The sequence below is a fragment of the Electrophorus electricus genome, chromosome 6 (genome assembly GCF_041902795.1).
Source record: "Electrophorus electricus isolate QZ-2024a chromosome 6, ASM4190279v1, whole genome shotgun sequence".
Classification (NCBI taxonomy): Eukaryota; Metazoa; Chordata; class Actinopteri; order Gymnotiformes; family Gymnotidae; genus Electrophorus; species Electrophorus electricus.
The window spans coordinates 11,225,063-11,242,996 of NC_137502.1; the positions used below are offsets into that span (position 1 = coordinate 11,225,063).

A 17,934-nucleotide genomic window follows, 5' to 3' on the forward strand; every position below is an offset into this window, starting at 1 on the left:
AGCATCATTGTTCAGTCTTGGAAGTATATCACACTAAATCCGTGTGTACTACTTGAGTACGATAATGACGGTTGTTGTTTGCATGCTGCGAATGCGAGACATCGGCTCTCCCGAATAAAAGGATAGCACGTCGAAATGGAGAAAGGGCAAAGCGTAACGAATAGAAATAGCTTTAGCATCCTCGGCCAACACCCACTGGATAAATATTTCGATCCGCGGATCAGTAAAACGCTTACGTTTTAACTCTGTTTACATGAGAGCACAGACAGAATAGCCTTTCTTTAGCGTACATCTACTTCTGATGTGACTTGTATTTGCTAGGTTGTTAGTATAATGTATTTTTAGTATCAGTTTTTCTTTGTTTGTTTGTTCTGTGGTCTTTGATTCAGTGATTTTCTGATCCTGCCTGGCTTCATTGACTTTACCTCAGATGAAGTGGTGAGTACTTTTGCAAAATGCACCAAAACAGCTCAGCAGGTTTCCTGACATGCCCCATAAGGGCTTACCAGTGTGTGTGTTTCAGTAAATACAGCACATCTAGTAATGATTTAGTGGAGGGGGCGGGATCTTCCTAATTAATTAGTGAGGTGGCGGTCTCCTCTACCTTCAGTGAGATGGAGGAGCTGAGTCAGTTGCCATGTACTGCGAACACGACTACAACAGAGGGTGGAGTGTGGCATAGTGTAAGAGAGGGATGAAGGAGTGCAAATAAGATGTGCAAAATAGGTGGTGTTGGCATCCCAGGTGCATAGGGTGTGTTGTCACAGGCATAGAGGCTGAGGGGTGTGTGGGTGTGTGTGTGTGTGTGTGTATGACAGTGTGAGGGAGGCGCGAACCAAAATTCCCATGTGTAATGGATATGGGATAGTATATATTGTGGTATTTATATTTGGTGTTACATTTTGTGTGTGTGTGTGCTAGAATGTGGGAGAGAACTTAGGATGTTTTTGTCTGTCTTACCACAGGGAGATTAAACTGATGCCCTGCTTATAAAAACAGCAATATTTGTGCTTTGAATGAGCACATCCAAGTCACTTGAAGTCAAATTAATAATGGGATAGAGATGTGTGCATATGTGAAAGCTGTCCAAAGTAACACCCCAAACTGTTCTTATCTTTGTGCAATGCATAGTCTGTATGAAAATACAAGCATGAACATAAACAAAGATAATTGTTCTGTAGAACATTGGTTCCTTTCTGTTACCATTTGCGTCTGTCATTCAGGATCTGACCTCTGCTCTGACCCGGAAGATAACCCTGAAGACGCCGCTTATTTCCTCCCCCATGGGTACTGTGACTGAATCCTCCATGGCCATCGCTATGGCTGTGAGTATCCCCCACACACTCAAAACCATGAAGTCCTGTTGCTTTTCCATTTAGCTTTCTGTGATTTTGTATTACAGCTCATGGGCGGTATTGGGATCATCCATCACAATTGCACCCCAGAGTTCCAAGCAAATGAAGTCCGGAAAGTTAAGGTGTCAAACTTTCAGTGAATTGTCTTAATAGGAATATAATGAACAACACGTTGAACATGCAGATTTACACACAAGCTTCCCTGAGGCCTCTCATCAGCAGAGCAATATATGGTGTCATGGCAGAAATTCGAGCAGGGCTTCATCACGGATCCAGTGGTGATGAGTCCACAGCACACGGTCGGAGATGTGTTTGAGGCCAAGGTGCGACACGGCTTCTCTGGAATCCCTGTCACCGAAACCGGCAAGATGGGCAGCAAGCTTGTGGGAATCGTGACGTCACGAGACATTGACTTCCTCTCAGAGAAGGACTATGACCGGCTGTTGGAGGAGGTTTGTGATTCATCTTTGATTGTACATACAATATACAAAAGGTTTTTAAAAACACAAATGAATCACATATGACATACAATGCTTAAAAATATAGGTGGAATAGAACTATCATGAAATTGTGATATTTCTGTGTCAGTGTGTGAAAGAGGGCAATATATATATATATATATATATATATATATATATATATATATATATATATATATATATATATATATATATATAAAATAAAAAATGTGTATATATATATATATGTGTGTGTGTGTGTGTATGTGTGCGCGTAAAATCACATTCTTTAAACTCACATCTTTTTGTGATTTATTTGTGATATTTGCCAGGCAATGACAAAGAGGGAAGATTTAGTGGTTGCACCAGCAGGTGTTACACTCAAAGAGGCCAATGACATCCTGCAGTGCAGCAAAAAAAGGTCTGATTCTTCATCTTTTCAGCTTGAGAAGTGAAACTGCTTCTAAAGGACTTTGAAAGGTTATTTTCACTTCTCCACTTCTTCTCTGAGTAACGGGTCGGTCGTGGGGACGCTTGTTGATTGCAGGTAAACTGCCCATTGTGAACGACAGTGATGAGCTGGTGGCTATAATTGCTCGCACTGATCTGAAGAAGAACAGAGACTACCCTCTGGCCTCTAAAGACTCCCGCAAACAGCTGCTGTGTGGCGCTGCCATCGTTACCCGTGAGGATGACAAGTACCGGCTGGACCTGCTCGTGCAGGCAGGAGTGGACGTGGTGGTGCTGGTAGGTCTTAAGGTCCTAAAGGGAGTGGGATTAGTCTCCATCCTGAGTATGGTGCCTGAATCAAATGACAAACTATTTTTGCTATGAGGCTGTGTAACACAGGACTGTGATTGGACATAGTGAATTTGGTCTGAAGGCTGTGTCTATTGTTTTAGGACTCATCTCAGGGAAACTCGGTGTTTCAGATCAGCATGATTAACTACATTAAACAGAAGTATCCTGAGCTCCAGGTGGTGGGGGGGAATGGTGAGTCACAGTTCTCACATTTGCTTGTTCTGTAAACTGAGAGGGTTGAGGTAGGTAAGAATTGATGGTGTTTGGTTCTTTTCATTTGTTGCTCTGTTCACTTTCATCCTTCTTCTCTCTCGCTCTGTCTCTGTGTATGTCTGTGTAGTAGTGACAGCTGGTCAGACCAAGAATTTGATTGATGATGGTGTGGATGCTCTTAGAGTGTGGATGGGTTATGTTTGATAAGACATCGTATACCAGAAAATTGTTTAAAAGATGGTAATAGCTAAACCACCAGACATAATAGTGATGGATAAACAGCAGAAAAGAGCCATAGTGACGGATGTAGCAATCCCAAGAGATAGCAACATCAGCAACAAGGAACATGAGACGCTAAAAGAAGAGGAAACACTGGCTCTGGTAGCAATCAGAGCACCAGGGTTTTAGGGACGATGACCATCAAACTGGGAGAGTGGCTCCAGCAGATCCCAGGAACAACATCCGAGATCCTCATCCAGAAGAGTGCAGTCGATGGAACACTTGGGATACTATGCAGGCAAATGTATATATTGTAAATTCCTGTTCTTTTTTATCAACATTCTTAGAACATAATTACTGTTCTAAGTTTACAACATCTGGTCGAGGTTTTCGTTTATTCAAGATGCATCCTGTAGTGCTTTTTCACATTTTTGCACTATTTCTTAATTTTGAATCAAATGTTTCAAAAATAATACAATCCACAAGGAAATGAAAACGAGAATTAAATCAAACGTATTGTTTCAGAAAGATTACTACTCATTCACACACCAGGACACTACATCTTCTGGAGTATTATGCTCTCGTTTCTAAACTTTTAAACATTATAATGTATTTCAGTTATGGAAATCAGTTAAACACTATAGGAAGGCCTACAACAGGAATGTTCTACAAATACCTTCCTACTCCAGCACCCCTAATTGTCCACTCCCAATGGTGGGATATCCCTGAATAACAGTTATCCACCAAAAACATGATTCACTGACTCATGAACAATGTCAACAAATCTACACACACACACACGCACGCACACACACACACACACACACACAGCAGGTGGGTTTTCTGTGGTGGCAGATGGGTCCAAGTGGGCTCATACTGGCCCTGCCCACATGTCGCCTCCTGCAGGTGTCAACCGTAGCCACTGTGCTCCATGTGCCCTTTCTCCTCTGCCACTGCTGGGAGAGGGCTCTGCCCACCCTCCTGACATGCTCCGCTACGCCTCCTGCATACCCCCTTTGTGCTTCAGACAGAGGCCAAAACCACTGGCTTTGCTGGTTCCAGGAACAGCCTGAGGTTGTCCAGGAGAGTGAAAGAATGCTATACCTTGCAAGGTATGATGGTCTTCATTGAAATGGGGGTTAAAAACATTTCAAGCCAGTGTTTTGTGCACTGACATCCCTCCTGCTACCGAAGGCCACCCGAGTGTTTCTTGTGTTTGTGAGTGTGAGGCAAAGGAGTGTGAAAATGTTTGTGTGGATCAAGATGTAAATGCATGAAATGAAACGTACTGAGGCTATGTTTATTGTCAGATATTTTATATCTAGAATGTTGGCCTACCTCCAAGTGAATTTGCACAAAGACCAAACATTTGTGTGGGGTGTTTGTTTGTGCATGTGAATATAGATGTGTGTAGTTCAATGGTGTATACATGTGTACATGTGAGTATGGATGTGTAAGTGTGAAAGATGTGTGTGTGTGAATTATATATTTGTTGGGGGCACATTCATATACTGCCACACTGCTATTCTCTCTGCTACTTTCTGTTTTTCAATTGGCAGAGTGGATTAGGGCCTGTCAGAGAGACTCTGAGAGATCTGGTGAGCCCTGATTGTGATTCTTTTTGTTTCTTTCTCTCTCTCTCTCTCTCTCTCTCTCTCTCTCTCTCTCTGTGTATGTGTGTGTTTGTGTGTGTGTCTCTTGTCAACACAGTGAATAATTTTGATTTTAATTGGTTCGTTGTCATGACATTATCTCTCAACTCTCTCAACCGTCTAAATCACACGCGCACACACACAAACAGTTGACACCCCCCATCCTATAGTCCACATTCATTCATGAGAAACAGAAAATTTCAATTTGAAATTTATTGGATTGAATAACAAAGATCCTTTTCTTTAGAACCATGCACAGCATGGACATGACAATGTTGTGCTAAATGGTGTGATCAAACCCTATCATCATCCTTCCCAGCAAAGCCCTGATCTACTCCTTCTGTAGTGAGCTAAACGCTATTAATAAACTCCCAAACTCCTCCAGTGCTCTCTCACCATTCTGAGCAGAGCCTGTGCCAGGCCTGCAATTTTATCAACTACATCACAGCTCTGTTTTCTCTCTTCCAAATGTGTAGAGAAAACACACACACACACACACACACACACGCGCGCGCGCGCGCTCTGTATTCTGACAGTCCCTGCAATGCTCCACTGTAATCCTCTTAGCCTGTAAGCGCTGGGCTCTCCCTGCAAACACACCCTAAACCCAGCACAGCATGGGACTATGTGGAAGACCACTTGCACAAACATCGACCGCACAGCTCCTTTTGCCTTTGCTTGCTATAGTTTCAACTGCTCGATGCACTGAAATGCCAAATACAGAGGCTAAAGCTCGAACACATGCGCCATGAACCAGCTGCACCCATTCCGAGGTAAATCAAATACACAGTTGCCATTGTTTAAAAAAGCTTTTTGAGCTTTTTACATTTTATTGATTTATTTTTTTTTAAAGAACATGAGGACTTTTTCATTTTTATTTTTTCAGAATGCTAAATAGTAGTAGTCCCAGTAATTTTGTAGTTCCAGTAGTATCGTCATTCAGGTCTCCTTTATCAGGTTTTGGATGGATTGGTAGAAGTTCATATTGACTGGTTATAAACATAGTTCTGATGTAGTCAAGCACAGCGTCTGTCTCTTTGGCCAGTTGGTAATCATAGCCTTTTTATGTGCTCGGGAAACCTTTCTGCATACTACTGATTTCTTTAGCTGGTCCTCCTTGGGAAGTGTGTGGTCCCATTGAGCAGTACAAAGCTTCCCCAGCCATGGCTCTTCCCATGCGCTGCTGCTTAGTTTTCTTCCCCACTACTTTGTCCCATAACGTCTTCAGGTTCTTTCTTTCACACTTTGGGTTTTGTTTTTCACTCTGTAGAGCCTCTCTTTCACTCTTCAGGTGTTGTCTTTCACTCTCTAGAGTCTCTTTTTCACTCTTCAGGTGTTGTCTTTCTCTCTCTAGAGCCTCTCTTTCACTCTTCAGGTGTTGTCTTTCACGCTCTAGATCCTCTCTTTCACTCTTCAGGTGTTGTCTTTCACTCTCAAGATTCTCTCTTTCACCCTTCAGGTGTTGTCTTTCTCTCTCTAGAGCCTCTCTTTCACTCTTCAGGTGTTGTCTTTCACGCTCTAGATCCTCTCTTTCACTCTTCAGGTGTTGTCTTTCACTCTCAAGATTCTCTCTTTCACCCTTCAGGTGTTGTCTTTCACTCTCTAGATCCTCTCTTTCACTCTTCAGGTGCCATCTTTCACTCTGTTCATTTTTTGTCTCCTTCTGCTTCTCCTCCAACTGCTTCCCACTACATTCCTCCTCAAATTTTCCAATTTTAACACAGTGTCGTTTTCTAATTTCCTTCGTATCTACTCTGTCAGGTAGTTCTTGTTGCAATCTACTCATTGCTTTTTGTGTGTTCCTGTCCAACAAAATCTTCGTTTTCTTCTTCTTCGAAGATCTTCTGTGAGAGCAGCAGAACTGCATTTTGCTGCTGCAACCTCCCATTTCTGTCAACAGACTGACCAATTTTACCTTTGTCAAGCAGATTATAAGAATAGCTATTATGACAATGGTCAGTGATATTATGACATCACAGTTTTGGTTTTGTTGACAATTCCATTGTCATCACACAGAATAGAATAGAATAGAATAAACGATTGTGGGCTTGCTTTCTTTTCACTTTAGCCTTAATTAGATTACTTAGATTCATATGTTTGCTTTAGATTTGCCTTTTTACATTTTATTTATACCATGAAAAACAATACAGAAATAATTAAAGAAGTCAAAGCCTTTGTCACAGTCTCTCCAGACATGCCTTTCTCTGGTTGTCAAAAAGACAAAAGAGATGACTGTGGACTACAGAAGGATGCAAATGCCTCACACCCTAATACATACAGTGAAGAGTGAGAACATACACTCTCTTAAAATCACAAACAATCTCTCATGGTCCCTGAGCACTTTTTCCTTAGTGAAGAAAGCTCTGCTTCCTGAGGAGACTGAAGAAGGACAGCATGTCCGTCATCCTGATCTGGTCTGCAACAGCATCATAGAGAGTGTCCCGACCTGCGCCATCGCTGTCTGGTACTGGCACTGCTCCCCCTGCTCTTTTGGATTGTTTAGTTGAATTTAGCAGTCTGCTCTCAAATTTTCTGTGCCTGTTTTCTGGGATTCTGAAATTCAGGCAATGTTTTTGTTGTTCTTCTGCAACACTATTAAAACTCTGAACTCCTCAAACTATTTTACTTCTCTAAGTAAATCTGTCACACATTTGTCTAGTACAGAATTATTAGATTTCTTTCTTTGACCATAAGCAAGATACACACATTTACTTTGCACATTTACATATTTCTTTGTCTGTTTCTATCGCTCTCCTTTTCTCAGAGAGTTGGATAAGAGATTAAGGACACTTCCTGAGGCAGAGAATGATTGGTCAGTAGTACATTAGAATGGCCCTACATACATTTCATCATTCCATATCTTTTCAGTGGTTATCAAAACCATTTATACACTTTTGCAGTTAAACAATGTTAAGATATTGATTAGTGTTTCAGTCAAATCAGTCTAACTCTGAAAGTATGTGTTTACCTTCCATATGAGACGCTATTTAAGACTACACACACATCAGATTTTGCAATGAAAATAAAAATGATAAAACAAACAAAGGGAAATAGTCAGTGTACACACACACACACACACACACACACACACACACACACAGTCTGCATAATAAAACAAACTTTATTTAATAGTCCACAATTTGGTAAGGTGACCTGCAATTTAAAATCCACATTCCACAGTCTGCATTTCTCAAGCATTGCAGATTATTATTATAATGTTAAGTATAGAGACGATCTCTATGCTGCATTAGTTCTGCTGTCCTACTGCAGAGGTACACGTGGTCAAAGTGCTGTGTGTAGGGGTAGAGAGAGAGAGAGTGAGGGAGAGTGTAGAGAGGGAGGGTGGGAGTGTTAGAGAACAATAATCAAATACAATAGAGCAATCTAGCCAGAGAGACCAATGAAGACTTTGTCCCTAGGGTGTGGCAGTCACTGCTATAGGTGTGTGTGTGTGTGTGTGTGTGTGTGTGTGTGTGTGTGTTCCTGTCTTGGAGGGGATCGAACACTTCACTTACCATAAGGAGGCAGATGGCGGATTCAGGCATCAGCTGTATAGCCATGCTCCCCTGCTGCTCCCTCCCTCACCCAAACCTTAGACGCACTGCACAGGTAACACCCAGCACCTCCAGCACACTGGCAATGCCCACGAGACCCCCAGCACAGTGGCTCTCCGCCGTAACGTTCAGAAAACGCAAAGTCAAGACTCAAGCAACACCAGCTTCTGGGCTCCAGGCAGAGAGTTGTAGTGCAGCCTGCTCCTATTGTCCAATGCCTTGCAAGCGCTGGCTGAAAGGTCCACGTGCCAGCCCCTTGTCTTGTCGTTCCGCACAGTCTTTCCCTCTTCCGTCAGGACCCCCGGCTGTTCTGTCTGCGCTCTCTCACACACTCCTGCTTCTGTGACATCCAACGGCCAGTTAAAGCTCCCTCCTCCCCTCAGAATGGGTGCTGGGACATGCACACATGCGCGTATGCACACAAACACACACACACACACACAAACACACACACAAGCACTGGCTCCCCTCCTTCTCTCTCCCCTTCATGCACACTCTCACAGGAATGGTGATAGGACATGGATCGGCTTCTCGGGTGGAGAGGAGGGGCAGCAGAAGCCCATACATCCGCTTGTGTACTTTTCCGCTCCCAAATCCATCGCATCACACTCCTAAAACCAGGGCAATGAACAAGAGAGAAAGAGGGAGAAGGAGAGAGGAAGAAAGAAGGAAGGAAGAGATCAGTCTCACCTCCAGACTGCCTCTGAACTCATTTCAAGCTCTGCAAGGCAAAGGCACTGGCAAATACAGACACGAATGCATACACACTCACACCTCAACCCCCCCCCTCCACTGTTTGTACATGAGATGGTTCTTATAGTCTTTTTAACCTCTTGTTTGCTAGCAGAAAGCAAATAGAGCCTATAGGGATAAGAGAGAAAGAGAAAGAATGACATAAAAAATAAGAATGAGATAAAAAGAGATCCAGATACATGAAGCACATGTTGATGAGGGTTGGACTTGCAGAGGCCACATGGCAGTCACGTTAGAAGTGTTGATGCAGTAACTGCATCTGCAGCTAAACTAATGCTGCGTGCGTGTGTGTGTGTGCATGCGTGCGCGGGTCTGTGTATATGTGTATCTTTTTCCATTCTCCACCAAAAAGAGGCCAGGAGGCAATTGTCTCTCTAGAGATGTAACACACTTTCTGCAAACATATCATCAGATAATGGCAGAACACCTTACAACACACCAATGCATATCTGTTTACATATACAGTTGAATCATGAGAGATTATGCAAGGTGAGAATTATGATTTTAATGTCCTCTGGTTCTATGGCTTTTGATACAGCCTGTGCTAACTGAACATGGTTTTTCTTTTCTCCAAGACAATTGTGTCTCAGTTTTATTGCAGCTTAATGGTTTAATGCTTGGTTCCTAATATACATATACATATACATGCATGCACCCATACACACGTTTTTTCCTTGACAAGCTCTTATAGGCCTCTGGACTAATTAATCCCCAAGAAAAGTGAAATGACAAATATTTATATATATACACACACACACAGCGCTTCACTTTTTCCATATTTTATGTTATGTTACAGCCTTATTCCAAATTGGATTAAAAAAAAAATAATTCCCCTCAAACTCCTACACACAATACCCCATTATGACAAAGTGAAAAAATCTTTGTTTGGAGTTTTTGCAACTTTATTAAAAATAAAAAAAACAAAAATCACATGTACATAAGTATTCATAGCCTTTGCTCAATACTTGGTTGAAGCACCTTGGGCAGCAATTACAGCCTCAAATCTTTTTGAGTATGATGCTACAAGCTTGGCACACATATTTTTGGGCAGTTTCTCCCATTTTTCTTTGTAGAACCTCTCAAGCTCCATCAGGTTGGATGGGGCGCGCCGGGGTACAGCCATTTTCAGATCTCTCCAGAGATGTTCAGTTGGGTTCAAGTCTGGGCTCTGGCTAGGCCACTCAAGAACATTCACAGAGTTGTCCTGAAGCCAGTCCTTTATTATCTTAGTTGTGTGGTTAGGGCCATTGTACTGTTGGGTGAACCTTCACCCTGGTCCAGAGCACTCTGGAGCAGGTTTTCTTCAAGGATGTCTCTGTATGTTGCTGCATTCATCTTTCCCTGACTAGTCTCCCAGTTCCTGCTGCCAAAAAACAACCCCACAGCATGATGCTGCCACCAGCATGCTTCACTGTAGGGATGGTATTGGCCAGGTGCTGAGCGGTGCCTGGTTTCCTCCAGACATGACGCTTGGCATTCAGGCCAAAGAGTTGAATCTTTGTTTCATCAGACCAGAGAATTTTGTTTCTCATGGTCTGAGAGTCCTTCAGGTGCCTTTTGGCAAACTCCAAGCAGGCTGTCTTATGCCTTTTACTGAGGAGTGGCTTCCGTCTGGCCACTCTACCATACAGGCCTGATTGGTGGAGTGCTGCAGGAATGGTTGTCCTTCTGGAAGGTTCTCCTCTCTCCACAGAGCAATGCTAAAGCTCTGTCAGAGTGACCCTTGGGTTCTTGGTCACCTCCCTGACTAAGGCCCTTCTACCCCGATCACTCAGATTGGCTGGGCGGCCAGCTCTAGGAAGAGTCCTGGTGGTTCCAAACTTCTTCCATTTATGGATGATGGAAGCCACTGTGCTCATTGGGACCTTCAATGCTGCAGAAATTTTTCTGTACCCTTCCCCCGATCTGTGCCTCAATACAATCCTGTCTCAGTGGTCTACAAACAATTCCTTGGACTTCATGGCTTGGTTTGTGCTCTGACATGTACTGTCAACTATGGGACCTTATATAGACAGGTGTGTGCCTTTACAAAGCATGTCCAATCAACTGGATTTACCACAGGTGGACTCCAATCAAGTTGTTGAAACAACTGAAGGATGATCAGTGGAAACAAGATGCACCTGAGCTCAATTTTGAGTGTCATGGTAAAGGCTGTGAATACTTATGTGCATGTGATTTTTTTGTTTTTTTTATTTTTAATAAATTTGTTACAATTCCAAACAAACTTTTTTTACTTTGTCATTATGGGGTATTGTGTGTAGAATTTTGAGGGGGAAAAAATAATTTAATCCAATTTGGAATAAGGCTGAAACATAACAAAATGTGGAAAAAGTGAAGCACTGTGAATACTTTCTGGATGCACTGTATATATATATATATATATATATATATATATATATATAGAGAGAGAGAGAGAGAGAGAGTGTTTATTATAATGGCTTTGTTTGCATACATGGATGTCCTTACTTGAGCAGTCATAATTCATAATCATAATAATTCACTAAAATGATTCATTATAGCTAATGTTTTGAAATAATGAAATCATAGTGTCTGTGATTTCTTTTTTGTGTAAAGTGTCAGACTTTGTTTTTACTAAGATGTTGGGCCCATCAGTACCACCCTAGCTGCTAAGAACTGCTACTTCCTTTACTGAGCCTGTATTCCTCTGTTCACCACACTGCACTCACACTCAATGTGCAACACAATTAATGTGTGAAGAATTGTGAGTTTACTAAAATCTAATGGCTTTAGTTCACTCATTACACTTTAGTAAATCTAAACTCCAATTTCTTTTTTCTACTGAAAAAGAGATGAGCAATAGCTAATAATTAGTAATAGCTACTCTGCAATCTGAAATGTTTTTTTGTTTGTTTGTTTGGCATACATATTACCTCTTGGATTTTAAAGTTCTTTGAATCACAAAGAAAAACAATACGAGACAGTATGATGCTGCAGTAATTTAATCAAAAGAACAAAATTGATTATTCAGAATAAATTAACAGACAGGAATTAGGTCAAACCTTCTAATCATGTTTTTGTCAAATGTAATACTGTATACATACTACATTAAAATGACAGAAAAAAGAAAAGAAAAGTATAGGAAAATGCACTATTAAATGCACAATTATGAAGTTATGCATATTGGTCAGCATCATCCTCAGTTATAGCCTTCATCTCAGTTGCTGGTTTGTCTTCCTCCACCTTCTGAATTGGTTCCTTCATTGCATCTATTGCCTTCTTCAGATTGAGATTGTCCTTTTCACTCAGTGGGGCCAGTGCTGGGGTAAGGATTGTCTTGATTTGAGTTATTCTTTCCTCGCATCTGTTGTAAAACTCCTTCCTGTTTCTTGCTGCAAGGCTGTTGATACCATTTTGGGCAGATTCGCATTCCTTCCCTAACTTGTCAATCTCTGCAAGGAACTGAGGTGAGTTTGGATCCATGGTCATCAGTCTTCCCAGAGTACTGACATTGTTCATCAGGTACTGGACAGACACCTCAGTGTAAGTGGTAGACATCATGTTAACCAAATAGGCGTAGGCAGAAGCATTCAGAGCATTAGTGTAGATTTTGTCTTTGACAAACATGCTGTAGGTGTAGTTGTTCTCTACAGCTATTTCAACAGTCTGCTTAAAATGTTTAAGATTTTCACTAAGAGTGGTCTTAACAATGTTTGAAATGATCTGAAAGAAGTGCACCAGTTTCTCCCACTGTTCTTTCACCTGCCCCATGATTTCCAGGCCTTTCGCTAGCACCACAATTCTCTTGTTGAAGTCGATCTCCTTGAGATTATAATGTTTCAGCTCACTCACAATTTCAGCAAGAGCTTTTTTCTTCTGATCCAAGTTGTCCATAGTCTTCTCGTTCCGTTCATTTGCAATTTTTAGCTGGGTTTCAGCCATTTGTAGACGTAGATGAGATTGTCTTAAGTGCATCTGGACCACATCTGTATTTGCTGAGTCATAGATTTGCTGTTGACTTGACTTGGGGGGTGCTGTCAAGAAAGATGGCTGATTTGTAAAAGACTTGCTTTTGGAATAAAAGGCCATGGCCCTTACATTCAGTTCGTCAATGGCTTTAATAAGCTCCTCTGTTTTGGCATCATCACATTTCCCCTCTGGAGCATATTTACCTAGCTCTGTTAAAGTGGAGATACCCTTGTCACAGATGCCTAGTGCCTCGGATTTAATCGGGCATTCAGCTTCTTGCTGTATATCTCTGCTGACTTGCTGAAATAGTCCCACCAAGTAATCAGACTTTACCGTTTGCTTCTCCTGATCATACACCTCAGGCCAATTTATTTCCTTACCTTTGCAAAGTTCTTCCATTTTCTCAACCACTAGTAGAAATGTTATAGATTTAGAAAATATGTTACTTGTTGCCAACATTTCATCCACGTTACTCTTCATTCCAGTGGCCATGTTTCTGTGGCTTTCAGGAGTGCCTTTTCAGTTTTTGATCACATGTGTTATGGCTTTTGGTGTAATAGTGTCCGCTTGGAGATAGGTTTGGATAATTTGTCCTGGAAGAAATTCTGTTGCAAACGCACAGGCTATTGATATTGCTTGCTCTGACATACTTGATATTAGCTTCAGGCCAAAAAGGCCCCATCCACTTGGCAAATCTTTCATTGCTTGCTGGTAGGCCCTTCTGTCCTCAGCTAATCTTTCATTAGCCAGATTGAAAGCAGCCTCGGCCCTGTCGCTTGCCTCCTTAGCTTCAGCCCGTTTAATCTTTGCTATCTCAATGTTTTTCTTGATTTCTTCCATCTCCTCATCATGACTCTGTCTTGCATTCACCAAAGCCTCCACCAGTTCTTGCATCAGCTTGATGATATCTGAGAATTGTTTCTCAGTCATGATGGCCAGGTTTAAGCATTCTGATGATATGTGCGCAATGTTCTGAAGCTCAGCTGGTAAGAAGGCTTGGACAAGACCATCATCCTCCTGTATTATGAGCCCAACTGAGTTTTTGATGTACTCTGGAACCTGTCCGGTGTACATACGAATTTGGTCCATGTTCTTGTGAGCAACATTAAAGGCTTGCCAGCAACCATTACACACTTGAAAGAGGCAGGCCCTAAAAGAATTGGGGTATCTGATGAATTTGAACCCATCTTTTGGTGGATTTTTATTGATGGAGAAGTCATCTGCAGCAGAAATGCGTACCAGCTGAGCCAGTAAATCGATGGAGACGGGTGCCGGCAATAGATACTGCTCCCAGTTAGCATAGGGCTGCATCAGCAGCATGATGTCATTTCTGTAATCCTGTGCTTTGGTGAAACTCTTAGTAGCTTGGTTGAGCTTTGACAGCGCCATTGTTTTCCCTAAAATAGAGTAAGGCAGAAAATTTGTATAACATAAAGCCATAATAAGACAATCAGGAGATTCAGCATTTATTATTTCTGTACCATAAAGCAGTTAGCACTAACAACAACAGCACCTGCAGTGTTTCATCCACTAAACAATTTCAGATTAGAACACATCATAAGTTACATGTGATTGCTTAGTAGTTTTTTTTTCCTTCACAACAAGTGAAGTAAAATTAGTAGAAAGCAGAAAATAATACTATTTTAACTACCCAACAATTTTACAAAATTAATACTCTTTGATTGATGAGCATTTAAATGCTTTTTTTTCATAAACATTGTTTTTCATAAACTTCATTATGGTGTAGACTTCAGCAAATTCACTATACAGTATATTTCATAAAAAAAGTTGATGAATGTAAACAGAAATTCATATTATGCAAACATAAACTCACAGAAATCTGTAGAGGATAGAATAGAACGGTTTGTACCTGAAGTACTGTGGATACCTCTTGAAGAAGTGAGTAGTTGAAGTAGTAGCCTACCAGACTAGATGCTGTTCTGCTCCAAAACAACAACTTTGATATCATCCTTTCATATTTGTCAGCAAAACAATATAACTGTGTCCTGCAAAAATATGCAGTCTGAGTTGTAATTCTGAATTCTACAGAACAGCTTTACTTCCTATAACTACTGAAATGTCTTTGTTTTTCGTGTCTTTATTTGGATCCCCATTAGCTGAGGTAGCAGCTGCTCTTCCTGGGCTCCACCAACAAAACTGTGTACTCCCATGATCATAGTTGGTAACTTGTTCCATACTGTGGTGACCAAGACAATACAGATCTGCACGCTGCACCTGTTTTGGGTTTTGGTTTAACTAACCTGCCTGGCAGTGTGACTATGTTGAGCTCTCGCATAATTTATATTGTGTTTACTATCACAGATATTCCTAAAGACGCCCATTAGACCGCAGGCCAGCCTCTCCTGAGCTCTGAGCCATGAGAGAGGCATGCTCGCTCTCCTTACTGACAGGGCAGTGTGAGGCTTGCAGATTCATTCTCAGCTAACCAGAACTTAGACAGCTCTTTCCTGACAGCTCCCCTGGGAAACACCACAATGAAAGCATCTAGGGGAGGAGAAACTGCTGTTTTACCATAGACTAAACCCATATATACTTTGTTTTGTTAATAACAAATGCCACAGTAAAGTCAAGTAATACGATTCCGACCATCATTTTCTTGTAAAAATATCTTGTCGATCATTTTTGTCAGTGCTGTGCACGTAGAATGATCTGCTTTATAGGCATGCTTGAAATCAACGATTCATTAAGTGAAAAATAGTAGATTATCTGCTCAAGAACAACTTTTTCCATTAGGTTGCTCAATACAAAAGAAACTAATTCCAGGCAAAACGCACCATTCTAAATTTGATAATAATAGCCCAAAAGTAACACCAGCAACCTTTGAAAGGATGATCAATACACTGTTTGATAATAATAATAATAAGAAGAAGAAGAAGAAGAAGAAGAAGAAGAAGAATTTTATTCTAATTAAGAAATTACGTGCATTTCTTGTTACCCAATGGCACTTTACAAGATCATACAATATAAAAAAGGTCAAATAAAATATAAAGAAGCTTCAAATATATAAATAAGATAACAGGAGGGAGTAAAACTGGTTAAAAAAAATAGACATAATATTGATGCAAGTGCATACTATAGTAACCAATTAAAGGTTGAAATGATCTCAGACAAAGAGATGAGTTATGAAATTCTTGTAAATGAGCAGCTGGAGGAAGAAGCCTTGGGTCTGCAGCTCCAGAAACGCCAATAGTGCAGAGTGTGACGTGAGCGACAGAGAGCAGATGAGTGTCAGAGGGATGGAGACAGAGTGAAGGAAAAGACATATGAGGAACACCAGAAAGGGATGGACAGGTCAGACCATGAGGGCAAAAACCAAGAGAAGGATTTTGTACTGCACACAGCCATGAACAGGAACCCAGTGTAAATGTTTGAGTGTAGTAGTTATATGTTCCCTTAAGCTGGTGTGTGTAAGAACTCCAGCAGCCATTTTCTGAATGTTCTGCAGCTTCTTTAACCCACAGACAGGAAGCCCATAAAGAACAACACTGCAGCAGTCCAATCAACATCGCACAGCACTGTATTAGCCTAATCAGCATCACACAGTTCTGCAGTAGTCTAGCTGGCATCACACAGCACTTCAGTAGTCTAATTAGCATCACAAAGCGCTGCAGTAGTATAATCATCATCAAAAATGCATAAATAAGAAACCTTGTATCAAAATTTGCATGCCTATATCCTTACACATAGATATATTTGCTGACTATTACACCATTGTAACATTTTTTAAACAAATTAATTGCAATAACTAAACAATTGAATAATTTAAATTTAATGTCTCTTATACAATCATAAAGCTGACTAAGGCTGACAACTAATCAATAGGAGAACTTCTACCTTAAAGGATTAGTGTGACGGTTGAGTCTAAGGCATTGTGGGAATTGGAGAAATAATTGAATCATGTAGGTGTAACATAATGAAGAGAGGATAACTTAATAAAACATAGAAGGCTAAGGTTAGTCTAATTTTAATTGGCCCAGGCCATTCACTACCACTAAATGACTAAATAGGGATGTTGTGCCCTCTAGTGGGTGAGTCAGAGATAATTATGCAACAAAAATACTTGTGAAGTCTGGTATGCTTTATCATTAAAGTTGCTATAAGATCTTTTTTGGAAGCACTTTGACTAAACTGTTTTATGTATTTGTAGCTACCAATAAACCTCTCTTGTAGGAGGATATATTCTGTATCTGTTAATTCTATGTGTACATTCAGCACATGGAATCTGCCAACATCCATTCCTGCATGTTCTTTCAGGATCAAGGCCTCTGGAATGGTGACTGATGTAGCAGAGCACCTAGGCAACTTTCAGTATGTGATAAAAATGAAAAATAATATTGAACAAGCTGGTATGCATGCACACATGTGCACACACAAGCAGACCTTTCTTAACCTCTTCTCTTGCCAACCCCAGTTTACCTGTTTCTTACAGTTTATGGAAATTACTGTTTCTCCTTTCAATGTGCCTGTTATTTTTTTTAAATGTTGCTTCTGAGGAACTCACACAAATTTCCCCCAATCAGATATGCTGAGCAGAGGTGGTGTTTGTCCTATTCAGCAGCTTCTTCCTGCTTACTTAGAAGCTTTTGCTCCTATAAGCTTCTTCTGGGCTTTGTGGGCTTTCAATCAGGGACTCTGCTGGGTCACTGGTGTATATGTGCATGTGTGATGTGGGCCCTGTGCGTGTGTGTGTGTGTGTGTGTGTGTGTGTATGTGTGGGTGTGGAGCCCAGAGAAGGGAGCTGCTCTTGGAGAGGACCTTCTCCAGTGGGTACTGGGCAAAAGCGCTAATCCCCTTCATTGTGAAGTAGAGCCTCCACAGAGGGTCATAGCAATACAGGCCTGACACAGAGCATGGGCTTCTATGTCATACACATGTCCACATATTCACCTTCAAGCTCACTGAGAGAGGCTTTCCTGCCTTCGCAAACAGTAGTCTCATTCATTATGAGAGAATACTTCTACTGAGAGTGCCTTAACTCTAG

General features: G+C 41.2%; 1 protein-coding gene across 1 annotated transcript; it reads left to right on the forward strand.

Moving 5' to 3' along the window:
* The first annotated feature begins 809 nt into the window (after window positions 1–809).
* LOC118241222 (inosine-5'-monophosphate dehydrogenase 1a-like) lies at window positions 810–2,268 on the forward strand. Its single transcript, XM_081715371.1, has 2 exons — window positions 810–1,807; window positions 2,146–2,268. Exons 1-2 carry the CDS (start codon window positions 1,586–1,588, stop codon window positions 2,266–2,268), a joined length of 345 nt encoding a protein of 114 aa, XP_081571497.1. The 5' UTR covers window positions 810–1,585.
* Window positions 2,269–17,934: the final 15,666 nt, after the last annotated feature.